The 27,465-nt window shown below is 48.4% G+C and overlaps 1 protein-coding gene across 1 annotated transcript in view; it reads left to right on the top strand.

Moving 5' to 3' along the window:
* MRAS (muscle RAS oncogene homolog) overlaps positions 1 to 27,465 on the top strand; it is a 47,705-nt gene that overhangs the window by 1,398 nt on the left and 18,842 nt on the right. The window contains exon 2 of the mRNA XM_016207057.2: positions 26,383 to 26,593. Coding sequence (XP_016062543.1) covers positions 26,401 to 26,593 — 193 coding nt within the window. The 5' untranslated portion in view covers positions 26,383 to 26,400. The remainder of the gene's footprint in view (positions 1 to 26,382; positions 26,594 to 27,465) is intronic.

A 27,465-nucleotide genomic window follows, 5' to 3' on the forward strand; every position in this document is an offset into this window, starting at 1 on the left:
CTCCTTCAGAAAGGTTTTATTATTATCCTCATATGCAGGTGGTGAACTGGGACTAAAAGGATCAATAATGTGCCCAGGATCCTATCTGAGATCATGCTTCAGACCAGGCAGCTGTTCAGCCCCTCTTGTGAGGGTCATACTTGAAGGCTTGAAGGCTCCAGGTGCAGCCTGTTATGCGTTTGCTCTATTTACATGCTCTGGTGGGTTGAAGTGTGTAGTGGTGAGCTGTTAGTATTAATAACTGACACGTGTCAGGGGCTTCACTGTGAACAAAGCACTTTCACTGAGACGGTTCTTCGGTTCTCCGAGTCTCTCCTGCTCCTCTTCTAAGGGAAGAAACTTGAGCTGGCTAACGTTTTGTAAATCTCCTAATTTCCTGTAAATCGCATGTCCCTGCTGACAGGAGTTGAAAATGTTTCAGGCCATGGTTTTCACCCATGGTCTGTTCTCACTGCCCAGCGGCCAGTTAGCTTCTCTGTCTGTGGTTTATGGTGTAGTTTGTCCTTTCTCTGCCAGGGCAGGAGGCATGGAGCTTTGATGCCCTGGGGTTTTCAAGGCTGCAGGGTCTGCCAGCTTCATTCTGGGGAGGAGGGGGTGTTGAGTAAACTGGTGCTCTGGTGGAAATTGCCCCCCTCCCCCCCTGCAGTGGCCTCAATGTTTCTTTATGGAGAAGGGGGGTCAAGGCCCTCTGCTGAGCCCTGGTGAGGCAATAGACAGTCTTCCAGAGTTGCCAGCTTTGCTCCTGCATAAGGCAGTTTGTATTTTTCCACTACTCATGTTTCATCTACATAAGACATTTTTGTTACAGGTATAACTTTTATTTTCTTATTAGCTCTAACCACAGATATTTCATGCTTTCAGTTATCTGAGCTGCTTATAAAATTACAAGTTAGTTATTCCTGGGTTTGGTTCCTGAGCCCAGTGATCCTGGAACCAGGGAGAACCTCTGGACTCTGATAAACTGAACTGGCTTCTAGGTGACTGGCTCTAACACCAGTCAGAATCTCATGCTGATCAGCCTGCTAGATTGAGTAAGTTCTCAGGGAAATGTAACCTCCATTTTATATTTCATCTCTGGTATAATCACTGTTCTACCCATGAGAAGCCCCCAAATGGAGTGTGCCCCCTGCAAGTGATTGAAAACATACCTGCTCACGAGCACTGTGTCATTCATACAAACCATGTCCATGTGAACTAAGTCGGAGCATGTTCTTGTGCAAAGCTGGAATGTCCTCAAGTGTCCCCAGGGTGTGCACTGAGTTCCAGAAGCTCTGTGCCTGCCAGGCCCAGGACAGGCATCCGACTGGCAAGAAGGTACAGTTACCTTTGGGGATAAGAAGAAGGAAGGAGCTGCGGGAGCTCCCTGTGCTCTGGGGCATCTGGCAGGTGCCCATTCTCTAAGGGCTGAGAGGAGAATTCAAGCTTTGCAAGGAATTTTGTTGGTGGACTCCGAGGCCTTGCCAACCCTCATAGTCTTGAGTAATGCCATTGGGCCCTATGGTACTGGATCAGTGGGGATGCTTTTGGTTGCAAAGAACACAACCCAAGTAATAGTGGATTAAGCAGACTTTAGATCTCCCAAAAATGCTCTTAGTTCATGTGAGATCTTTTGCATGAAAGGCAGCCAAGAAGGCTGAGGGTCTAATGTGCAGAGCAGTGGATTTTACCTCCCTGGGTCACAGCCTCTTGAATATGCCAATGAGAAGCCCAGAGAAAAGTTGCTCAATGTACAAAGTTGGGCATACAATTCAGAGGATCATGGATCTCTGAAAATGAGTCCTGGATCCCAGTTAGATCCCCTGGTCTAAGCCATGTAACTTCACTGCTGTTTACCTAGGACAGCGAAGTAACATGTTGCTCTGCTTTCCCACCAGGCCAGCATGCCTTCATGGTAGAGACAGTGTCAAGAATGAAAATAGAGCGGGACAGTTGTCAGTTCTCAGCCTGAGTTGAAGTCTGTGCAATCATCCAGCAGGTCTGTCTTGTGCAACTCTGACTGCGAGGGCAGTGCTGCTGCCCAGACAGGCTGTGGTTGCACTCCTTGGTGCCTGGCATGCATTCCTTGGTGCCCATCTCCAGTCTTCTGGGTAGCATTCCTGCCGCCTGTGATGAGGTTGTCCTGCCTATTCTCAGAGACTCCTCCCCCTGGCCCTCCTTGGCCTGGCCCCCACCGCTGAGCCCTTGGCCCCTTTTAACCTCCTATCATGATCCAAAGCAGCTTTCTGTAGCCATCTCTCTTGTAGGGGTCATGAAATAGCAGCATCCTTTAGTATTCACTGTCCTTTAGTATTCTTGGTAGCTTTATTAGGTGGGGTCTGCTGGTGGCCAATGGCCAGATGACAATGTGGGTCATTACTGGTTGCTTAGGTGACATTCTGGTTCTCAGAGGGGCATATTCTCATCAAGAGAGCGTGGCATCTGTCTGTCTAAATTTTCATCTTGGTTTCATTGCTAATGAGGTTTTGGAGAGCACCAGGAAAGGATTTGGCTGTGCAGCATGTAGAATGAAGGAGGGTGGGGTAGAGAGCTGGGAGCTCCAAGCTCTGGTTCTGTTACTCTGTGACTGCAGGGCCTTGGGTGGGTCCCGTGCTGCAGGGGCCCAGGCACCATCTGTGACTTCTCTGCTGAGCCCTCAGGGTTGTCATGGGGATTAGATGAAATACACAGATGAGAACATGCTTGGGAAACCAGAAAGGGTTATAAAAATGAAGAGCATTATCAGCGTTCAGGCAACCTTCAGATAACAGAATCATAGGCCCAGAGGGGCCCCTGGAGCCTGTGTAGACTGGATTCCGACCCAGTAGAGCATGTTTCTCACAGTGGTGAAGGCAATGATTTTAGGTGGGTCTTGTACAGCTATTATAAGTTACTTACTTGTTTATATTTATAAAAAATACAGGCATCACATCAAATCTTTTTTTTCTTTTTTTTAATGGACATTTAGCTCAGACTAAGGCTACAGAAAGATTTTTAAGTGACCCATGAGTAAAGACTGGGGAACTTGTAACAGGGGTGTCCCTCCTGTGCAGCCTGTGGGGCTTCAGCTGGACCCTTCTAGAGATAGGGAACTTGCTGCCCCTTAAGTCAGTCCACCCCTTTTGAGGATTCTCTCATCCTGCAAAGTTCTTTCCTTTCTCCCCGTAAGGTGTCCCAGTGGATCCGTCCCACATGAACCTTTCACAATCATGCTTTTCTTCAGCACTAGCAGCTCTACTTTCTTCAACTGCTCCTCAAATGGTGTGGCTTAAAGACAGCCTCTCTGTATGTCCGCCCACCTCTCCCTCCCTCCTATCTTTGTTTCAACAAAGACGTGTGTGCCAGACACTCTATATTCACCATTTCTAAGCCTCACAATTTTGCTGTTAGCCTTGTGCAGATGAGGAAACTAAGGCCCGGGCAGGTTAAGCAGGCCACCCACAGTTCTAGTCTGAGAAAAGCAGGCCTGGAAGGAGTCTGCCCAAGGTCTGCCTGGTCCCGAAGCACATGCTCCTTCTGTCACACTGCACTGCACCCAAAACTGGAGCACCAAAAATGACACGTCTCTTCTCTCCTGCTGCTCATGGGACATGTCTTCCGGAGGCCTGGCCACATATAGTCGGTGCCGCCAAGGAGCAGAGGCCTCTGAGGAAAGGGGGCAGAGCAGCCCGTGCACAAGGACCTTAGGAGGCAGCAGAAGCCACAGCGGTGCATAAGTGGCTGGTTGGCAAAGAGAGGCAGAGAGAGGACCCCAATGACAATGGTTTTCCCTGACTCTCACTAATCTTTTTTTTAAATCCTTACCTGAGGATATGTTTTTATTGATTTTAGAAAAAGAGAAGGGGGAGAGAGAGAGAGAGAGAGAAACATTGATGTGAGAAAGAAATATCAATTGGTTGCTTCCCTTGAGCACCCCGACCGGAGGATGGTACCCACAACCCAGGTACATGCCCTGACTGGGAATCACGCTCTGACTGGGAATCACACCCACAATCTAGGCATGTGCCATGCCTGGGAACAGAACCCACAACCTTTTGGTATATGGGACGACACTCCAGCAAACTGAGCCACCTGGCCAGGGCGCTCACTAATCTTATAGTCAGCTATGAACCCCTAAGTCATTTTGTACTTGGTATATTTTTGAATTTTAAAAAATAAAAAGGGGGAAATATAAGGGAAAATATAACAGACACCACCTACCTACTACCCACTTGATCCTTTCCGTGATAGTGCCGGACTTAAGACATATCCCTCATCTTTAGGGTGGGCCTGTCCTCAGCCTGTGGTGGCTTTTGGAGCCTTGCTCCTTGGTTTCCATGCATTGGCTTTTTTAGCTCCTATCTCCAGCTAATTCAGTGAAAATGCCACCTGGTTGTCCGTTGAGGCTGTTGCTAGATCCGTTTGCTGCCTCTTACCACACTGGGAGTACGATGAGTATGCATTTTTGGATTTAACCTTTTTCAAAACAGTTGATTCACCCTCAGAAAACACCTGCCTCGACCTTGTGGGCTCAGGCTAGACTGAAGAGCCTAATTTAGTTGCAGCTGCACAAACTGAACTGTCATTTAAATGGTGGATGTATATATTTGGAAAAGAGAGAGAATAAACATGATTTTCTTTTTATGATTAGATGACAGTTTGTTGAGTAGCTCATCTTAAATGATCTTTAACAAAATACATTTTCTATTCTGAAGTATGGAACTACTTTCAAGGAAGGAAGCCTGCAGTACAGCATAGAACCTTTCTAATCCCTAACTTCATTTTTCCATTTTCCCTTTCCTCAGCTTTCCCAGAAAGAAGGTGCCCAGGTGCCTGGCCCTGGTCCTGGGAGGGAGGGGCATGGAGAGGCAGTTCCCCTTGGCAACAGGAGACAGTTCTCAGCCAACTGTTCACAGCCTTCTCTTTCCCACCCCCGACTGCCTCTGGAGCTGGAGCCTGATGCCACCCCACTTGCGTGGAGCTTGAGTTAGAACAGTCAGCACAGTAGTGCTTTCTATAGCCAGGCAGAAAAGATCCGGACACTTCTGGAAAAGTTTTCCACACTCAGGCGGATCCCATTTGCAGGGACTCTTATGCCATTGGAGGCAAAGATTGAACTAATGTCATAATAGAACACTGGGGACCTGAGGTGGCCCCCGAGTTCTCTTTATTAAGTGGTGAGATTGAGTTGAAGTGTTTTCTGTCCCTGAGTTGCCAACAAAGAACAGCGCTGCCTGTGTCCTTCCCTCTCACTTGGGTGGAGATGCTGCAAGGCCCGCGAGGGCTGGGAGCCCGAAGACCTTGGGAGGGCCTGCTTTGTTGGGGTCAGTCTCCCCATTGAAATGATCAGAGACTGTACCAGTGAAGGCACTTAAACATATTATAAAACCATTTCTATTTGATTATACAGAAATATCCATACATGCTATGTTTATAAACCCACTTTTTCCCCCCAATCCTGATGGTTTTGGTTATTTCGTAAACCCCTCCCCTTATTTCTTCTAACCATCTCTCCTTTGGCTCCAGACTTAACATCTCTCTCTTAGATTACGGCAATAGCATTGCAACTGTTTATCTCTAATTTTTGTTACAAGTCTTTTTAACGAAAGAGAGAGAGAGAGAGAGAAACATCAATTTGTTGTCCCCCTTATCCATGCATTCATTGGCTGATTCCCATATGTGCCCTGACTGAGGATCGAACCCATAACCTTTGTGCATCAGGACGATACTCCAGCCAACCAAGCTACCCAGCAGGGCTCTCTATCTCTAATTTTACCATCTCTAAATCCTTTCCAAGGGTGACCAAAATGAAGTATCTCAAAATCAAATTTGAGCATTTCACTCCCTTGCTTATAGATCCTTTAATGAGAAAGAAGAAGGGTCTAGTCCTACCAGATATTAAGATGCACTACAAAACTAGAGGAATTCAAGTTGTGTTGCTCTGGCATAGAAATAAACAGGTCAATGAAACAGAAGAGTGCCTCCCCCAAAGTCTGCCCCCCAATCTTTTTGAAATGAGGCTGCAGACCCACTTTTTAAAGAGAAATACTGGTTTTAAAGGATCTGCTAGACACACTATGAGTTAGGCTGCCCCTAGTATACCAGGTACGAGATTAAAAGTGAAAGTATTCCTAGGCAGTGGAGCTGTGTGGAGGGTGCTGAAGGTGTGGTGGGGTTGGGGAAGCCCACCTACCCCTTGCCTCCCCAAAGCATTATATAATCATTCCATAAGCAAAATTAATTTCAATTCAGTTTAGCTGGTTTTTCTTTTCCTGTTTATCCTTTAGAATTTCAGCTTATCTTCTTGAAAATCCCCCCTTTTAGATGACCCACAAATTCACCCCATTATGTTTTCATCCTGCTGGAAATGCGGTCCCAAAGAAGAGGTAGAGGCAAACCCATCTTTCTGGGCGAGTACCATTCTCTCATAAGTAGGCTCAGCAGCCCAAAATAGCCTCTGTCAAGTTCTTCTTTCAATGCCTGCTTTATTGGAACCGGAGATGATGGAAAAGGGTGGAGTCACTGTCCCAAAGCCTTGGGGCATCTATGAGAAAAAAAAACTTATGTGAGATCTGTCTTGTCAGCCATCCTGCCACACCCACATTCCTCGGGTTGAGATGCCTTGGGCCCCTTATACCCAAGCCCTTCTTTTCCTGCTGAGGAAGCCAGGCCCCAGGTGCCCTGGTGGCACTCCCAGGAGCTAAGGGCAGCTGGCGTCAGAACCTTCCCATCCACCCCCACTCCCTGACCCAAACCCCGCCCTCCTGAAGTGGACAGCAGCCTGAGTCCACTTCTTTGGGACCGGGTGGGTGTTTCCTGCATGTTTGAGATTTTACGGAGGAAATCAAAATAAAGAAACAAAGCCTTTGTTTTACTTCTGGACTCAAACTGGGCCGGCTAGAGGGATGGAAAAGGGGAGCAGGAGCAGGTCACTTGGCACTTCAACAAAATAACCATTCTAATAAAGCATTTAACAGGGACTTCTTTCTATTCAGGGTTGGTGTGAGTGAGTAGGAAAGCTGGGTAGAGGGCTGGGAGGGACTCTCTGTGTGGAAAGAGTGGGCCCACAGCAGGGTCTCTGCAGGGGTCTGGGCCCACCAGCAGGGCTGCAGATGGGCAGCCAGAGGGGCCTCAGGGAACTCTGAGTCCCTTCTCAGAAGACTGGCAGGAGAGTGGGCAGGGACATGGGCATGGGCTCCAATTTCTGCTCCCTCCCTGTTGTCTGTGTGACCTTGGGCAAGTCCCTCACTGTGATGAGCCTCCTTTGCCGTGTTTATAACAACAGACAGTGCTGCTGTAACACAGATGTCCCAGCCACCTGTCCCTATTTTTGCTCTAGTCCAGTTATCTGGGGTCAGGCCCTCATCCCACGTATGTGGAACTTTGGAGGTGCTCCCTTCAATATTTCTTCATTCTTCCCAATGGACTTCTCCTTATAAAAGTTCTCTGGGCTTATCTTTTTTTTTTTTTTTTTTTAATTACCCAAGCATTAACAAAATCTGTAGTATTTCTAGGGGTTTTGTGGTAGGGACTGTGCCCACTGGTTGCCCCTCAGGCAGGGTCAGCTACCACACTTTGCATGTGTGCAGTAGTCTTTGGCTTCCTCATTTCCTAAGCCCCATGAAGCCACTAGTCTGTTGTATGTTACAGGCTTTCACCAAGGGCTTATAACACAGAGGGTTAATCATTGCTCAGAACAGGGCAGAAGTTAAAATTTCAGACATTCTCTCCTTACCCTTGGAGAATTTCTCCCTGGCTGTCTGTCTCTTCAAGCCTAGTTTACTGCCATTTTCCAGGGGCCAGTTTTCCTGGATAGTATCCCCAGAACTTCTGCAAACTCCAAATTTCCATTACTTTTGATTGCAGAGCAAGAATGACAGCTATTCTAAACTAAGCTGTGGGCCTGCCCTTTTACATCTGAAAAGAGCCATTAAAGAATTTGGGTGGTGGGCACACAGTGCAATATACAGATACTATAGCATAGAAACCCACACCTGAAACCTATATGATCCTGTTCACCAATGGCACCCCAATACATGTAACTAAAAAAAGAACTTGTCTAAACAAAAGTTATGTACCCCACTCCTACACCTTTACGGGCAGTAGGAACCAGCAGGAGCCCTGAGATTAGCACTATTGTTAGTCCTGGCCAGATCAAATTCTTAAGTCAGGCCTGCTTTCCCAATGGCCAGAGCAAACCCAAGTATTAATTTTTCCCCCTTCTTGTTAGAACCTTTTGCAGAGTAGCTGTGAGGCTTAAAGCAAGTGTAGGTCACCAGATATTTACTGAGCACCTTCTTTGTGCCAGGCATGTGCTGGGGACCAGAGATACAGTAGAGGTTAAAACAGGGACCAGGCCCTGCCCTCCTGGAGCTGACAATCTAGTGAAGATGACACATTCCATCATAAACAATTAAGCAACTGAGTCCCAGCATGTGAAGTGCTGTTAGGACAGCTGGATGTTTTTTGTAAGAGTGTAGCAGTGATCTCACCTAGTCTGGTGTGGGCGAGGGTGGTCAGGGAAGTACATGTGAAGTGTTTAGCACATGGTCAGGACTTAATAAACAGGTATTATAATTATCAAACCTGGCCTCAGGACTCAGCCTGATTCCACCTCTAGATGGTTGCTGTTACTATCCACCAACAATAGTTTTGCACAGAGAGGTTTATAATTTTCCAAGGTCACACAGCTAACACGTACCACAACCAGATTCAAAATTGGGCCTTTTGGACTCATCTCCATGCTCCTAACATTTGCTCTGCCTCCTGCTTTACCCCACCGGGGGTCGTTCCCATCAGATGGGCTGTAGGGTGGGATGTAGCTCCACAGCTTTTCCCTTTATCTGTACTCCTGAAACAAGCCAGCATGGATTGTGGGTTGTGATTATCCCTCCAGTCATCAGAAATAAAATGTGCTTCCTTGTTGAACCCTGGGGCGGGCCCAGCAGTAATACCTGAGTCCAGCTGAGTGGCCGGGGTCTCCTGTAGAGTGGGGTGTGTGAGGTGATTCACAGGGAGGACCTATCTTCCCCATCCTCCTCTTCCTCAGCGCTTTGGCACCATCTATGAACACAGCTCCACCCAGCGGGGCGTGGCTCAGAGGTTGAGCATCAACCTCGGATCCAGGAGATGGTGGTTCGATTCCCAGTCAGAGCACATGCCTGGGTTGAGGCCTTGATCCCCAGTTGGGGGCCTGCGGGAGGCAGCCAATCAATGACTCTCATCAGGCACCTTCCTGGCCAGTTTGGTGGAAAGGGATCTTTGGCAAGAGTTCCTACAACATACTAATGATAATCACAGCAGACACTTCATGTGCCAGGTACTGTTCTAAGTATTCGAATATATTAGCTCATTCTGTCCTTAAAACAATGCTGTGGGGTGGATGCTGCTATTAACAGGTGCGGAAACTGAGGCACAAAAGCATTGCGCCTAAGGTCCACACCTAGCACAGGGGCAAATACTTTGATTCATGACCTTTTATAAAAGAGCTGAATGTGCTGGGTGGCTCAGTTGGTTGGAGCGTCATCCCATACACCAAAAGGTTGCCGGTTTGATTCCCGGTCAGGGCACATACCTCAGTTTTGGGTTTGATCCCTGGTGTGGTTGCATCCCCGGTCAGGGTGGGTCCGCCCACTCTGCTATTTGTCCCCTTTCTGCCGTCCAGCCTGGCCAGGCTGCTTAAGAGGGCAGGAAAAATGCAGCAGCTGTTTAGAGCTTGGGGGAAGAGATGTGAAAAGTGGCCACGTGCCCTTCCAGCTGAGTGGGCTTAAAATCCAGAGTTTGGAAGGATCCCTAAGAAGTCATCCCACCCCACCTTCAGCCCCCTTCGACCCTCCAGGGCCAGGCAGCGGGACCCCTCCCTCCGAGGGCTGCCTCGTGGCTTTGCAGAGGAAAATCCCACACCGCCCCAGGCTGCTCATTGCCATGCCCGCCTCGTTTTCAGGAAGTTTCCCTCTTATTTTGCTCCTGCTGGGCTCTCTAAGTCTGATTATTCTTTTAAAATGGAGATAGATCGGCTGTCCCCACCTCATGAAAGAGCCTAGACCCTGTTTCTTCTCGTTTGGGGCAAACATAAAAATTGTCGCGTTTTTCATTAATGGTATCGAACAATTTGAATATAAATGATGGAAACAAATCAAAGCAACAGTAATTTTTTAATGTGCCTGCCTGCCCTCCGCCTCCCTGTGTTCTGACGCACTCCCGGAGTGGGCTGTGCCCATCCCCTGACGACTGCTGGACTGGAAAGTCTCCCTCAGGCTGAGTAATCCTGCTGCTGCCGGTCCCCAGCGTTATTTCCACTTCCTCTAATCTCACACCTCTGTGCGGCCAAGGCCAGGCCAGGCCAAGGCAGTGCAGAGTGGTCTGCCCAGGAGTGGCCACAGCACTCGATGCGCACAGTGCTTGCAGCATGCTCCAGGAAGCCAGGGGTGGCAGCAGGTACCCTGGTGGAGCCAGTGATTTGTTTGGCTTATATAACATGTCAAACTTTTTGATTGATAGCCAACATTAAAAAATAAGTCTTATATAAAAATTCAGATTTCTAGCTACTCTTTAAAAATGTAGACTATCTGGCAGCCCTGTTGCAGATACGCTCATGTTACAGCAGTTAGCAGTGGTCTCCTGTTAGCCACAGGCCTCACTTTTCCCTGTTGCCTGTGCCTGCCCTCCTCGTCTCATTTATTGACCTGGCCTCTGCCAACATATGAGTTCAGGACACCCATTTGTTTCCTGGGTCCCCCTTTCTGCTGCTGCAGGTTAAAGCAGTGGAGGCAGTAGCCAGCCAAGACGTGGGAGGTTGGCATCCATCTGACAGGCGGGGGCTGCTGATGCCCAGAGACTCCTGCCTCTGGCATTCAGGCCTTCCCTCTGCTCTCTGTCACAACCTCTGTTCTTCTCCAAGGCAGCTTACCAGAGGGGGCTGGTGTGAGGCTGTGGAATCCATGAGACAGGAAGCTATGGGCTGGGACAACCTGTGAAGTTGTGTTCTGTTAGCTCCACACAGCCCCACTTGGGAGAAAGATAGTATGAGAGGATTTGCCTTATGGCCATCAGACTCTGGGGTTGGGGGGTGGTGTCCCCAGCCCAGAAGGCAGGGATGATCAGGGAGCTGGGCCCCGGGAGCTGCTGGGGCTCAGTGTTTGGGAAGGAGCCTCTCATTGTCACCAGCTCCTCCTGCTGGATTGGTGCCCATGTGTGCCTAGTGGGACTCCTCACATGGCATCTTCAGGAGGGCCACCACCCCACACCCCTGGGCTCTGCGTGGCCCACGGGCATAGCACCCACACCACCTCTGCCCTCCCTTCCACCCAAGCCAGACTCCCATGTGGCTCCCGGTGTCAGCCCTGTGTTTTGGAAATGCAGTCTCTGTGTAGAAAGCTGTGCCAGGGCTCTAGGGGAACCCTGAGGTAAAGAAGATAAGGTCCAGCCCTCTGTCCCCCTGCCCCACCTAGCTGGGGAAATATAACAGTAAAACACCTCCCTGCTCCCAGAGCAGAGGGAGGAGGAGAGGGGCACCATCCCAGAAGAGAACCAAGCTTTGTGGTCACTTGCAGATGGAGATGTGTGGCCTTGCACAAGCCGCAGAACCTCTGTGACCTCGGGTTTCCTCATTACTAACAATGCCTTCTTGGTGAGGAGGCTGTGAGGGGTCACAGGAATAATGGCTGCAGAGCACTCTGGCTGCCACCTGCCGCCGGGGGGGTGCTCCATAGACCCCAGCATGGTGGTGGCTATGGCTGGGTGGGAGGAGGCCCAGGGAGGCGGGAGAGGGCCCAGGAAGGAGGGATCACTTTGGGAGGCTGGGTTGAAGGCAGGCTTCCTAGGGAAACAGGGAGGCTGCTCCTTACAGAGAGGATGCTCTCACAGGCAGAGAGAATTCAGGGGCAGACTTCATGGCGGGGCCCTGCCAGGGGCTGGAGCCGGGACAAGTCAGGTGCCAGCCATCCTCAGGGACACTGTACTAGGAATCAGTGGGTGTAGAGGCTGTAGGAAGGGACAGGGGTGAGAGGGCACCCAGGGGCGGCTGTTCCAGGAGAAGCAGTGTGCTCAGGGGTTGCTTGAGGGGCCATAAGGCTGGAGTGGTGGGAGGGCAATGCTGGTAGGGGGCCCAGGCAGAGGGCAGAGCCAAGCACTGAGGTGGGCATGCCACATGCTGCAGTTGTTAGGCCTCGGCCTCAGATTTGAGTAAAGGGATGGTTGAACTGCTGGGGGAGGAAGACAATGCTGGGCAAAAAGGTGGGAAAATGGGTCTAAGAGGGCAGGGGGCGATGGGGGCGATGGGGGCCGCTGGCTGAGTCCAGTCTGTAAGGGCTGAGCCTGAGTAGCTCAGAACGGTACAGTGAGGACACAAGGGCCCAGAGGAGTCCTCCCCTCGGTGTGGGCTGAGGGGGCAACTGAATCCGAATTGGGAGGGGGTTAGGACAGTGGCCTGCCAGGTTTGGGGAGTCTGAGGGCCCTCATTTTGGGGAATCCCAGAGTGTCCTGAAGCTGGCCCTCCATGGTGGGGTGACCACCATCATGACCTTCCCAATGGGCATGCAGATTTCTGTCTAAGACTGAGAAGTTCTCCTTAACTACAGGCGAAACTGCCCCAGCCCTAGGAAAATATTAATAGGCCCCCAGGACTGAGAGTACAGATTTAAACATAAAGTCATTTCCTCCTTTGTGTCCCTAGCTGCCACTCAAGGGAGCTGTGAGCCAGGCTCTAATAGAGGGGAGGTGGTGAGCCCTGCCCCTCACTCCTGCATTGCGTTCACTCCCACCCTCCTTGTCTGTGGTTGGGCATGGGAGCACAGTGTGGGGCTGGGGTGGGACCTCTGAGGCCACGAGGGCGAAGTGGCCAAGTGGCAGCACCCCCATGACCTAGGTGTGCCAGTGGAGCACATTGTTCAGAAGGGCTGAGTGGACCCTGAGACACTGCAGCCCTCGTTGGCCCTTGGTTCTGAGAGCCTCTCAGACTCATCAGGTGCCCCGGACTAGCTGGGTGGTGAGTGGGGCAGTTTTAGTTTTTAGTTGCTGGGGCTGAGTGCCAAATCTTAACTTCACTCCCCCTTTACCAAGCTGTGCCACTGGGCATATGCCTGACTGTCTGACTCTGTCTCCCTGCTGGCAAAACAGGGACATTAAATGCCACTGTGCACATTCCTGCCTTCAGGCCTTTGTGGATGTGCCACACCATCTGCTTCCTCTTGCCTCTGGGCTTCTGGAACACTTAGAGTTTGTCCCATGCCAGTTTGTCTCCACTGGTCTTTTCTCGCTGGTCAACCTCACTGTAGTCATCAGGAAGAGTTGTGGACCCCTTGGATTGGCAGCTGTCCAGCAAGCTGACACTGTGCTCCTGCAGGCCTGTGTGGAGGGCAGGGTCTGAGGGCTCCTGGGTACCTGGGCCTCTGTGCTCTCCCCTGTCTCGCCCTGTAGCCCAGCACTGGTTCCTGTATTATTCAATGCTATGAAGTAGCCACTGTGTGCCAGGCACTGTGCTTGGTGCTAGGAATGCAGCCACGAAGATCCCTAGTTGTCTAGGAGCCAAGAGGAGCCTCCCTCCCACTCCCCTTACCACCCCTATACCTGGTGCCTCCTGAGTTTCTCACACTTCCATGCTTCATACCAGGGGTAGGGAACACCTGGCCCCACCAAGGCAACTGCAGGTGAGTCTTGAAATTCAATAAATCTAGGAGCTTTTTTCATAGCTAATCTTTAAATTGATAATTTTATGTGGCCCACGAATCATGTTATAAATATCCAAATGGCTCTTGGCAGAAAAAAGGTTTCCACTCCTGCTTTTGCAGCTTCTGGTCCTATCCTAGGATATACTTCAGTCTATTGTTCACCTGAGCTAATACCTACTTGGCCTCCAAGACTCCATTTTGGCATTGCCTCTACCAAGAAGCCTTCTGCAATGCCAAGCTGGGTGAGACGCCCCTCACTCCTCCTGTGCTCCCACATAACTTAGCCCTTTGTGCTGTAACCCTGCCTGTCTACACCCCCACCCCCCCCCCCCGCACACATACCATGATCCTTAAGGCCAGGGGCCTGTGCTCATTCAGCCCAGTATCCCCACTCCCAGGGCCAGGCACACTGTAAGTGCTCTGGCAGCGTTTACTGGATGTGCGAGTCTTCTGCAGTCTGAGCATGTGTATATTGGGAAAAGGGTGGCCAACACTGGTGGCTTGTCCAGTTTACTCCTCCTGGATCTTAAAACTGGGCCCTTTCTGGTGTCATGTGTCCTAGTTTTTTCTTTCCATGGAGGCATCCAGAGAGAGGCTGGGTTTTACAATGGAGAGCACTTCTGGATTTAAAGGCCAGAGAGAGAAAAACTGTATGTAATGCTTAGTTTCCAGTATTTTGGAATCTTCCACAGTCTATTCAGTGAAAAAGCATCTCCTGAATGCTTGGGGAAGTGTCTCTGAGGAGCTTAAATGTCATCCGCCATTCAGTCAGCAAGCTTTTGGTGGCTTGCTGTCCTGAGGCTGTAAGGACAGTGGCAGGCTGAACCGAGATGCTGCTCTCCAAGGCATGAGAGGGTACCGAGGAGGGTGTGGTGAGGGCCTGAGCTGAGCTTCATCTGTGGAACCTGCCAGTTTGCAAGCATGAACTTAGGAAGGACTCTGGAGAGTGGGGAGGGCTTCCTGAAAGAAGGGGCCCTTGGGATAGGCTTGGAAAGATGATGATGATGGTAACAACTTTATGTTTTTTGAGCACTCACTATAGGCCAGATGCTGGGCCAAGCAAATAAATATGTAGTGTTTCACCACCACCACCATGAGGCAGATGCTGCTACTGTTCCTCTATTACAGAAGAGGCAGCTGAGGTACAGAGGTAAATAACTTGCTTAAGGTTGCAGGCTATCTGAGTCTGTAGCTCAAGCTCCTTGGTAAGGGGTTCCAGGTGAGGGGCCAGCCCCAAGGTGGGGAGGGAGGAGACTGTGTATAGGACCACAAGGCTGGGGCTTGGGCCGGGACCAGCACAGTGGAGGGGGTCCCAAACACAGGTGCTGGAAAATGAGGGTGTCAAAGCCACTTGGTGCTCCCACAATGTGGGCAGCTGCCTGATATCCCCAGCTTCTTCCATGGTCTTCAGTGCAGGAGGCCACCTGGCAGTACCATACCTGTGTCCTTTTTATAGATTTTATCCCAGTAGGGATGAGAGGTGTGTCTGTTTTCAGTGACTAGTATTTGCCCTGAGTGCCTCTTGGGTGCTGATCTCCTCAGCTGCTCCTCCCACAGGGACAGCCATCAGACTGTGACACCACCTCCTTGGCTCACTGCTGAGCTCTTCCTGGGGCCCAGGATCTGCTGCCTGGCCTGACTCCATACCACCCACCCTCTGCCAGCCTCCAGAGGATGCCAGCATGATGGGCTGGCCACAGGCTCTGGAGGCACACTACATGGTTTCACATCCTTGCAGTCCCTGGGTGACCCTAGAAAAGTTATTTTACTCCTTTGTGTCTCAGTTTCTTCAACTGTAAAATGGGGACAATCGAAGTCACACCTCATAGGGTGTGAGAATTAAATGAGTGAATCGGTTAAAATCTTCTAGCAGCATCAGGCATGTAGCTTACATTAAGTGGTTGCATTGTTTTTAACATGTTCACTGTTATAATTCTTATGCCAGGTGGTTCCTGCCCACCTATTCTGGGACTCGGTGCTGGGTCATAGATGGCTAAGCTCCAGGCCCTGCTCAGGAGGCACTCTCACACTAGTGATAAGACCTAAGTGTTAACAGTTGTGATGTGAGGAAGCGGGAGGTAGTTGGAGTCTGTGAGTAAGCCCAGGGGCATTGTGTCCCATATCTGGCTGACTTCAGGCATTGACCTTTGCCTGAATTTCTGGACTCCTGTCTGGTCATCTCTGCCAGCAGTCCAGGTGTGATCCTGGCAGAGGAGTTTGGATTTGATGGGGTAGAAAAGCAGGGGCTGATGGAGTAACAGAAGACTTAGGTAATACAACCTGTTAATCAACAGGAGACCTGGTTATCTCCAGAGTGGTGCAGTGGCAGTGCTGGGCTTGGGTTAGTGAAAGGTGTGAGACAGGACTGGAGCTAAGTCTCCGAGGGGAGTGAAGCCTTACGGGTTATCTCCAGAGATCATCAGGCAGGCTACCCCTGAGGGCCCTGAGCTCTTCCCATGGAATAGGATGGCCACTAGGTGGGATGTTTTGAAAGGGACCAGATGAGTAGTGGATTAGATCGAGATGGCAAACAAGTTTCCTCTTTGGACCAGTCACCTGGTCTGGCTGCCAAGGCTGCTGCATGAAAAGGGTTCTAAGACTGAGCAGGAAAGAGAACTGTGGTTGATTAGTGATGTCTGCCATGGCTCTGGGAATGGGAGGGGCAGCACCCATGTCACATACTCACTATCTAGATCTAATGATGTTTAAAGTCCTTTACAGCATAAAATAACACACATAGTTGGCTGGGTGGTTAAGTCTTAACGATGAAGTGAGCTGAATGCACTGATAGCTGTGTGAAAGGGTTGAGTGGTGCCGTGACTGTGCCAGGTTTGGATTAGCAACGGGGTGAGGCAAAGGGCTGGAGCAAAGGCTTGGGGAAGGGAGAGTGAAGCCCTAAGGGATGCCAGTGGCCTAGACCCTGGCACAGCCTGCAAATCAGCAGCCCTGGGGAAGCTGCCCATTTCTGGGAATTGTGCAGAGGGGAAGGGCAGCTCTTGGAATTCAGAGCCATTTCCTCCACATGGGCTGGGTCGCTCCCCCCACTGAGTCCTCATGCCCCAAGCTGGGCACACCCAGATATCAGAGAGAGGAGATTAGCTTCCCACAGCTGATTCAGCTCAGTGTGAATGGAAGTCCTTCACTTTCCCAAGAACTCCATTAATAGTGAATATATCCCCCTCTTCCAGCCTTATTTACCTAGACAACTTGTATTCAACTGAGGGGGTTCGGGAGAATCTTTAAAATAGTATAGAAGTAGAGAAGCAAAAGCAGTAAAAACTAAACCTTCAATAAAGTCGGCAGCATCCTTGGGAGAGGCTCTGAGTTGGCCACTGCCCCAGCTCTGAGATTCTCTGGTCCTATAGTCAGGGGCAGGGAAGCAGCCACAAAGATGAACCCTGTAGGTTAGTGAATCACGATGACATCAAAGAAAAGTCCTGGGATGCTGCAAAACTAATTGCCAAAAGAATTCAAAGCAGTGTGGTGTGATGTTCCAAGCATAACCTTTGGTGTCCATCCAAGCCACCACAGATACCCACTAAATGCGGCGGTGTTACTGCTCTGCAGCCTCTCCTGGGCTCCATTTGTTCTGGCCTGGACTGTATGACACTGCTTAGGAAGTGACGGTGGCTGGGGAGATGAGGTGTATGGTGAGGCCTGGACACCCATGGACCCCTTGACAATGTCTGCAGCAAAAGCCATTTCTTTCTCGTGCCCACTTAGAAAAATGGGCAGTGTTTGGGGTTATTATTTTGGGAAATAAGCTCTGTAGATGCCTTAGAAACTGGGAACCTGGGGAGAAGGAGGCAGATTTGGTAATATAATGAGGACTGCCATGGTGGGGGTGCTGCTGGGAGCCCACTGCTGTCCTAGGTATTATCTCTGATACAGTTTTGGGTCCCCCAGCAACCCTAGGTTCTCTTTGGGCTGTGGATGGGGCAGGTAAGCAGTCCAAATCGTTGACGTCCATCAGATTGGAGGGAGACCAGGGCCCAACTACTTTGCATATCAGTGTAAATAAGCCCTTGCTGGGGAGCCCTCCAGTTTTTTGTTTTTTTGTTTTAAAACTGGGACCATACACATTCTTGAGCATCCTGTTCTCCTGTTTTATAAATGGGGAAACTGAGGCTCCTGGAAATTAAGAAACTTGCTTTAGATCATACAAGGAGTCTATATCAGAGACATGAGTGAACTTGAGCTGCCTGGCTGCAGAGTTGAAAGCTGTTACTGACCCTCCTAGTCAGTTCCCTCTAAGAACTGAGGGGGGCTTTGCACAAGACTGCTCCCAGGAGGTTGAGGGCCCTACCCCCAAGCACACTTGGAAATTGCTGGTTGAAAAAGTTATTCGGGGGTCATCAGTCTGCCAGCCCCACCTCCTAGGGGTGTGAGCCGCCCTATCAGAAGAATAGGCATCACCTCCCACTTCTTGGCCCAAGGGAGGACTGGGTGGGAGAAGGCTGCTTTGGGGCAGTATGGAGTCATTGACAGACCCTGAGCCTTCTACGTGTTGGGCCCTGCCTGGCCCTGTGAGAGGCAAGGGAATGAGGAGACATGGCTCTTGTCCTCATGGAGCTTCCAAGCTGCTTGGGGAGGTGAATCTGCCATTCAGGAAACAACTTCGAGTTGTGCCAGATGGTGCTGACCATGGGGAGAGAAAGGAGAAAAGGGCAGATAGCAGCCCGAAAGCTTATTACTTGGCTTATAGATGCTTAGAGTTTTCATATTCACGTTATCAGGATTGTCGAGGCAGCGATATTGCCTTTTAGAAAGCAGTTCCCAGTGGAAGCGAGGGTTTGGGTTGCCCTTGGGCTGGGAGGGGCTCTCGAGCAGTGGTTGCCATGGGCGCCAGCGCTCACATGCCAAGTGGCTGCTGCTCCGAAAGTTGGTTTCTGTGCGGAGGGGGCTGCCTGGAACCTCAGAGCCATTTCCCATGGAAACAATGTTCTAAATGATGGGTGACGTTCCCACACAGGCCTATTTAATCTGACTGCAGTGGAGCTGAGATGGCAGCAGGGCTTTCTAATGGGGGAGGGGCAGGAGGCTGGGAATGGAGGAGCCATGGAATAGTCAGTCGTCCGTCTCCCCCCCCCCCCCCCCACACACACAAAACAAGACTAGAGAACAAAGATTTGAGCTCCTTCTCTGAGCTGGGCACATTTCATACATTTTAATTTCATGCTTAGGGCAATTCTGCAAAATATGGTTCTCTAACCAACCCTGTCTCACAAATAAGAAACTGAGGCTGTGAATGGGAACATGCCCAGATCATTCAGCTGGCCAGTAGAAGAGAATCCAGCATAGAAAACTGATGGGGAAACTTTAAGGAGGACCTCAGGTCCACTTATAGCACCCTGCCACCTCAACAGGGCCATCTGTGTTCCCCAACTGGTGAGAACCAACATCCTATTTATTTATTTAAATTTTTATCCCTTAGTTAGTGGTTTAGTAATAAGACTCCACTAAAACAATAGCATTTAATATGTTCTTCAGTGGAAAAAATTCTGACAAATAGGGCAGCACCAAGAAATTTATTGAGTCATAAAAATTCATGTATTTAGCCTGGCCGGCGTGGCTCAGTGGTTGAGCATTGACCTAGGATCCAGGAGATGGCGGTTCGATTCCCGGTCAGGGCACATGCCAGGGTTGCTGGCTTGATCCCCAGTCGGGGGCGTGCAGGAGGCAGCCGATCAATGACTCTCTCATCATTGATGTTTCTCTCTCTCCCTCTCCCTTCCTCTCTCTGAAATCAATAAAGACATTTAAAAAAAAAAAAATTCACATATTTGAAGCAAATATATGCTTGAGATGATACAAATATAATTTAATTATTTATATATAAATCTTACTTTGAACTGTGTCACCTGGTTCACAATTTGCCATTAGCAAATTATTTTAATAAATCATATAGATTTGTGTAAACTTCCTTTAATTATGTTTCCTAAGTATATCATTTTAAGCATTTCTGACGTTGAACAAAGTGAAATTCAGTATGTTTAATGACACTACAATTTTTTTCAAAAATATTTTTCAAACAAAAATATGAGATAGTGATGGGTAAATTAATTACCCTGTCTAAATGTTCTAAATTTATAGTAAAAGTCTATGTCTATTATCAGCATTTTAATAATTGGGAAGATAAATAAGACCTGCTACTATAGGCAGATCTCAAAGATACTACAGCTTCAGTGCCAGACCACTGCAATAAAGTGAGTGTCACAATAAAGTGAGTTGTAATATTTTTGCAGGTGGAGGGCCTTCCCTTCAATTTGTAAAAAAAAAAAACCCAAAACATCTGTGAAGCACAATAAAACAAGGTATGCCTGGCCCTGGCCGGGTAATTCATTTGGTTAGAGAGTTGTCCCTGTACCACAAGGTTGTGGATTTGATCCCCAGTCAAGGCACATACAAGAAACAACCAATGAATGCAAAAATAACTGGAACAACACATCAATATCTCTCTCTCCCTTCCCCCCCCTCTCTAAAGTCAATAAATTTTAAAAGACACACAAATAAAACAAGGTATGCCTTTACTAAACTATTTTTTTTATGAAGCATAACACAAGTCTCTGAATATTTTAACATCCTGATGTTAAAGCTATGACTCACTTATTGTGTATATTGTACCTTTAGACTCTATTCTAATTTTAAAATTGCTTTAATCATTTTTTTTATTTTTCAATTACAGTTGACATACAATATTATATTCGTTTCAGGTGTACACCCCAGTGATTAGACATTATATAACTTACTAAGTGATCATCCCAGTAAATCTCATACCTATCAGACACCATACATAGTTATTAGAATATTATTGACTATGTTCCCTATGCTGTACATTACATCCCCATGACTGTTCTGTAACAGCCAATTTGAACTTATTAATTCCTTCACCCAGCCCCTCAGCCCCCCATCTGCCAATCATCAAAATGTTCTCTATGAGTCTGCTTCTATTCTGTTTGTTCATTTATTTTGTTTTTTAGGTTCAATTGTTGATGGATATGTATTTATTGCTATTTTATTGTTCATATTTTTAATCTTTCCTTCTTCTTCCTCCTCATCGTCTTCTGTTGTTTCTTCTTCTTTTCTGCCCCCTCCTTCCCCCCCTCCTTCCCCTCCTCCTTCCCCTCCTCATCTTCCTCCTCCTCTCTCTCCTTCTTCAAGACCCTTTAACAGTCCATATAGTACTGGCTTGGTGGTGGTGAACTCCTTCAGCTTTTTCTTGTCTGGGACACTCTGTGTGTGTCCTTCAGTTCTAAATGACAGCTTTGCTGGGTAGAATAACCTTGGTTGTAGGTCCTTGCTTTTCATCACTTTGAATATTTCTTGACATTCTGTTCTGGCCTACAAAGTTTCTGTTGAGAAATAAGCTGACAGTCTTATGGGAGCTCCGTTATAGGTAATTAACTGCTTTTCTCTTGCTGCTTTTAAGACTCTCTCTTTGTCTTTAACCTTTTGCATTTTAACTATAATGTGTGTTGGTGTGGGCCTCTTTGGGTTCCTCTTGTTTGAGACTCTCTGCACTTCCTGGACTTGTATGTCCATTTCCTTCACCAGGTTAGGGAAGTTTTCTGTCATTATTTTTTCAAATAGGTTTTCAATTTCTCTCTCTCTCCTCCTTCTGGCATACCCATGATGCTAATGTTGATATGCTTGAAATTGTCCCAGAGGCTCCTTACACTATCTTCATTTTTTTTAAAATTCTTTTTTTCTTTTTGCTGTTCTGATTGGGTATTTTTTGCTTCCTTATATTCCAAATCGCTGATTTGATTCTTGACTTTATCTCTACCATTGATTTCTTGTGGGGGTGAGGTCTCAGAAAAGGAACAGTGGCCTCTGCCAGCACTTTTGTCTGTCAGAAAGCTCCCCCTCCAGCTCTCTCCCTGATGCCAGACATTTAAGTTCCTTCCCATCTGTCCCTGGTTCCTCTCAAGCTTCTGATCCAGCACTGAAACTCAGAGGGAGTAAGTCTAAATAAGTTTGTGCTTGAGCCCTTTAAGAGGAATGCCTGGGACTCCAACAGCCCTCTCTCTCACTTAGCCACAAACCTTGCTGGTTTTTACAGCCAGAAATTATGGGAATTCTCTTCCTGGCAGAGGAACTCTGGGCTAGGGGCCTTACTCCTCGAGGGAGACCTCTGGAGCCAAAATATCCCTCCCGATTTTCAACTGCCACACTTGGGTGTGGGGCCAGCCCATTTCACATCTCTGCTCCTCCTACCAGTCTCCATATGGCTTCTTCTTTTAATCCCTAGTAGTAGGACTTTCATTCAGCAAGATATCAGGCAGCTCTGAATGATGATTGTTCTGTAGTTTAGTTGTAATTTTGATGTGGTTGTGGGAGGATTTAAGTACCCCATTTACCTACACGGCCATCTTGACCAGAAGTCAAGACCCAACATTCTAGAGCCATCTCCAAGGTCCTTTCTAGTTGAGTAGGCTGTGAATATAAGCAGTTTGCTCCCTAACCACTAATCAACTTTTTATCCTGTAGTAACTTTTAAAAAATCCTTCCCACCTTGCTGATGTGGCTCAGTTGGTAGGAGCGTAGTCCCATACACTGAAAGGTCTCAGGTTCAATTTCCAGTCAGGACACATATCTAGGTTGTAGGTTCTATCCCCAGCCCCAATCGATGTTTCTCTCTCTCTCTCTCCCTCTCTCGCCATTCCCCTCTCTCTAAAAATCAATGAACATATCCTCTGGTGAGGATTTTTTAAAATTGTCTTTCTCTGTATCACACGAGACCAGCCTATATTGTAAGAGTGTAGTGCGTGCCCTTTGGCATTTTGACTGCCCTCCCCATTTACAAAGACATCATTTAGTCAGGGATTATTTGGGGGAGATTGAAGACTGGAAAAACATGCCCATCAGGAGATCTGGTGAGTGCCTTTATGAATTGGGGAGTTTTCTGGACTCATTCTCCCGCCCTGGCAACCCCTTATTTTTTTCTTGGGCTCACAAGTCCTTCCAGAAAAGTCTTATCGGTGTGATTGGTTCAGCCTTGTAGAGGAAGGGAGACAGTCCCAACCCCTGGCTGGGAGAGTTGCCCTTTAGCCCTCTGCATGGTGAGGCCAGTGCTGTGGCTAGTAGGTTGTCTGATGGTTGTTCAGAAATGCCAGGGTTGAGCTTCTAGTTCCTTCAGCAAGCATTTACTCCATGCTGGTGCTGTGCCAGGCTTTGTGCTGCAGACAGGGACCAGCTGCAGCCCCTGCCTTTTGTACATAATAAATGTGTAGAAGATTTTAGGTGTGATGATGGCCTCTGCACTGGCAACTCGGGTCTCGAACCCAGGGTGGAGGAGGTGCCTCTCAGAGGAGTGCGATTCCAGGGCTCAGGCCTGACCTGTAAAGAGCAGTTTACTCTTTCTGGGGCCGCAGGGGTGTGCAGAGCACTCAGTGTGACCACAGGGCACACTGGGAGGACACAAAGCTGGTCGGGGGAGAGAGTAGAGTCTGAGAGACTACAGCACAGGTACTGACCACTGGAGAGGTCAGCAGTGGCAGGCAGTGACAATCTCAAGTATCTAGTGAAGGAGCTCAGACTTGACCCATCAGCTGTGGGCAGCACTAAAGGGTTTTCACCATGAGGGACCCAGTCCAATTTCGGTGTAAACTGCATTCCAGCCCTGCTCCATTGAGTCAGAGTGGGAGGAAACCCTGACTTGGCTCCCCATGGTCTTTCGGGAAACCAACCACCAAGTGCTGGGCACTGTGAAAGAAGGGGGCCCCCATCTGACTGTTTCCTGCTGGCAGCCTTGCAGGACAAGCAGAGGGCAATTTTTAGCAAGTCCCCTGAGATTCTGTTGTGGGTGGTCTGAGCACTGACTCAAAGGTTCAGTTTATATCCTCTGTCATGTTTACTAGCGTATTGCTTATCTTGTTTTATTTGGACAAGAAAATCAAGAGAGACAATTTTCCTTCCTGATACCTTCCCACCCACTTAGTATTTCTTGTCCATGTCCCTGCCAGCAGAAAGTGGAAGGGAGCTTTAAAAACAGCCTCTTTCACAGACAAACACATTCACCCTGGCCTAGCGTCACCACTCACCCCCGGCCAGGAGGGGCAGTGAGGAGCTGACACCACTCCCCGCTCACCAGAGAGGCAAAGGAAATAGGGAGCTGGCTCTTGCCCACCTTTCCCTGTGTCTCACCCTCAGACTCCTCTGTGGTCCCTTGGACCACAGGCTCAGGCCTGACCTGTAAAGAGCAGTTTACTCTTTCTGGGGCCGCAGGGGTGTGCAGAGCACTCAGTGTGACCACAGGGCACACTGGGAGGACACAAAGCTGGTCGGGGGAGAGAGTAGAGCTATCTCTGTCATGTGGGAGGCTCAGTTCATTGAAGCCTCAGCTTATCCCCATCTTTGTAGGGAGATGTAGAAACCAGATTCTAGGGCTACAGCTGGCCCCTGGTCCCACTATCCTGCACCAAAGGAGCTTAAATCCCCACTCGAATGAGAGGAAATCACATGTTTTTCAGGTAGCCTGAACATTTTTTGTTGGGAACATTTTAATATTGTTAAGCTTTTCCGGTGGACAAATATAATACATGCTTCTTATAGAAAATGGAAAAATAGAGAAAATGCCCTGAAATGTGCATTAGAGACTGCCACCTGCCAATGCCCTCTCTGCCTGGATGCACATTTGGACATGTAGGTTCACAGATGGATAACTTCATGGAAGTGCAATCATATGTACTTGCTGTTTTGCAGCCTGTTTTTTTTAATGCACGATATAAACTTTTTCTAGGTAAGGAATATCATCTTTTTAATGCCCTAGTATTCCATTGTGTGGATAACTTTTTCTTTAACTTACCCCTCCCAACATTTACATTATTTTCTTTTTTCCCCCTGGTTCATAACATATTGTACACTTGTCTGCGTACCTCCTTAGAATAAGTGTTCACGTGTGGGTAGAGCTACGAGAGAGGCCATGTCCATTTGAAATGTTGATGTATTTAGTATAGTCTGAGTCCAGTTTGGACAGATTTGCACTTTCACCCTTACTTCCCCACACTGCAGGGAAATCCTAAATGTCAACATCAAGCTTCAGTAACTGCAGATTGTGCAATGACTCTCTCCGGTAGCCCCATGCAAATCAGTGTGGCCACATAACCCGCATTTGTGTCTAACACCCTTTCTGTTGAAATCTAGACTTGGGGACTCTTTGGGAGCTGAAAATAAGTATAAAAAGCCAGCCCTTTAATCTGATAGGTAAGGAAACCATGGCTTACAGAGGTCAGTGGCCTTCCCAGGCAGCAGTGATGCACACAGGACATCCAGTCCAGTGTCACTTACAACTACCTCCTTACACTCTGCTATGAGTCCTTAAGTTTCCCAGTCACACATACGCCATACCTTGCCCCTCCCAGCTTGCACAGTACACTAAGGTAGGATCAAGCTTTCACCCATTCAGCCCGGGGTCAGTTCTCATGCCACCTGGTATTGCCCACCAGGAGGTGGTATAGCTTCTCCCTGGCAGGGCCCACAGTTAGCAGCTTAGGTCCTTGGCAACAACCCTCAAATAGTTTTCTAGGTGATTCTCCCCTCGCTCCCACCAGTGATTAACATTTGGGACTGTCAACCTCCTTCTGGAGACCAGGGGCTTCCATCGTTATAACAGGTCCTGGTTTCCCTCCTATTTTTCTGGGTGCTCCTTCCATGCTTCCTGCCTGCCTCTCCTTGTTGTCACTTTGTGACACCATTTCTAAAGGTCACTCTTTACTTCTCCGCTGTTATATCTTCACAATCAGGCCTTATCTGTTAAGGCCCAATTATTCTTTAGCACCCTGACCCCATATTTCCAGCTCCCTCTTCATCACTTTAACTCCAGGTTTCCAATTTTGGCAACTATTGACATTTTGGGATGGACAATTCTTTGTCATGGGGGGCTGCCCTGTGCATTATGAGATGTCCAGCAGCATTTCTGGCTTCTTCTGACTAGATGCCAGTAACTCCCACTTGGTTTTGAGAACCAAAAATATCTCCAGACATTGCAAACATCCCCGGGGTGGAGGGGAGAATTGCCCTGGTCAAGAACCATTGCCTTAGCTGGACTCAACATCATCAAAACAAAACTCAGCCCTGCTCCTCCCCTTTCTCATTCCCAAGTAGAAGGGGGTTGACAGGATGCCACGAGATTCTAGCATGACTTTTTGCATAATAAGTCACAAAGACTGAGGGAAAGGAGCCAGGATCACAGAATTCTGAGAGTTGGAAGAGGTCCCGAGACCCTGAGCCAGGTGTGCTAAGCTACTGGGGCCCTCTTTCCTCTAAGCAAAAACAGTCTCAAATGCTTCCCAGCCCTGCAGCCCAGTGGGCCAGGGTTGATGTGAAAGGTGAACCTCCATGCTCTCCCTGCTCAGACCAGCACCTCATGTTTACCTGCACAGGTATAGGGTGAAGTTTAGTTGTGGGAAAGCTTATTTGACATGGCATTTGGCTGTACTTGTTAAAGACCACATGGCATCTAGTAGTGCTATGTCCCCAGATCAGACCTGGCACAGAGCTGGTATTCAGTAAATGGCTGAATAAATCATCTTAACAGTGATTGTCTCTGGGTGGTGGGATCAGGGGTGACATTTTAATTCTTTTGCATTTCTTCATTTTCAAAAGTTTCTATAATTGGGAGTGTGGATTACTCTCTAAAAAGGCAAAAAAACAAAACAAAAAAAACCCACCCAATCCCCCCCCCCCCCCCCGTGACTATTTTCCCCTAAATCAGAGAGGAAAAGGTCCCTGCCTCATTCCACCTGTCTTGCCTCCCCAGGTCTGACCCACAGGAAACATGGCAACGAGCGCCGTCCCCAGTGACAACCTACCCACATACAAGCTCGTGGTGGTGGGGGATGGGGGTGTGGGCAAGAGTGCCCTCACCATCCAGTTTTTCCAGAAGATCTTTGTGCCTGACTACGACCCCACCATCGAAGACTCCTACCTGAAACATACAGAGATTGACAATCAATGGGCCATCTTGGACGGTGAGACCTGGCTGGCAGCCCTGAGGCCGCTGGGGCATTATATGCAGAGGGTCAGGGAAAGGTGACGGGCTTCAGTGGGGCATGATGGTTTTCATCAAGTTGCCATTAGGAAACAGTTGGTATTATGAGACAGTTGGTCCAAGGCCATGTATGGTTTCCAGGGTGAATTCTGAACAGCTTTGTGGAAACCCAAATGTGTATTCAACAAAGAGGCAGGGCTAGAGTCATGCCAACTCAGTGATGTCATGTTTGTTATTTCTTGCTGATCAGAAGCTCTGGGTAACATTTACAGATGTCTCTAGCTAATAAAAAAATGGAAAATAAATTTCTCAACAAGCATGGTTTATTTGGTAAAATGTCCCTTGGAGGGGAAAAACTTGCAATCTGACATTGTGTTTCTAGTTTAGCCTAAATTGGCCTAGATGAGCAGTTCTCAAAGTGTGGTAGCCACACCACCAGCAGCAGCATCACCAGGGAATTTATCAGAAATGGCAACCCTCAAGCCCTACTGACTCAGAAATTCTGAGGGTGAGGTCCAGCAATCTGTGTTTTAACAAGCTCTCCAGGTAATGCTGTAGTTAAATAACCACTACTCAAGATTCTTCCTGATTATTACTTTATACTCTGAGTCTGTCTCTTAAACAAAGAGCCATTAATCGTAGACTGTCATTCTAGGAGGGAAGCTTTGAAAACCATTGGGATACAAGTTCTCTGCCAGATGTGTGATCTGCAGATATTTTCTCCCACTCTGTGGCTTTTCATTCTCTTTAACAGTGTCTGTCAAAGACCAGATTTAAAATTTTTTATAAAGTCCCATTTATCAGTTTGTTCTTTTATGGATTGTGCTTTTGGTGTACTATCTAAGAAATCAT

Source organism: Miniopterus natalensis, chromosome 15 (assembly GCF_054644295.1).
Source record: "Miniopterus natalensis isolate mMinNat1 chromosome 15, mMinNat1.hap1, whole genome shotgun sequence".
Classification (NCBI taxonomy): domain Eukaryota; kingdom Metazoa; phylum Chordata; class Mammalia; order Chiroptera; family Miniopteridae; genus Miniopterus; species Miniopterus natalensis.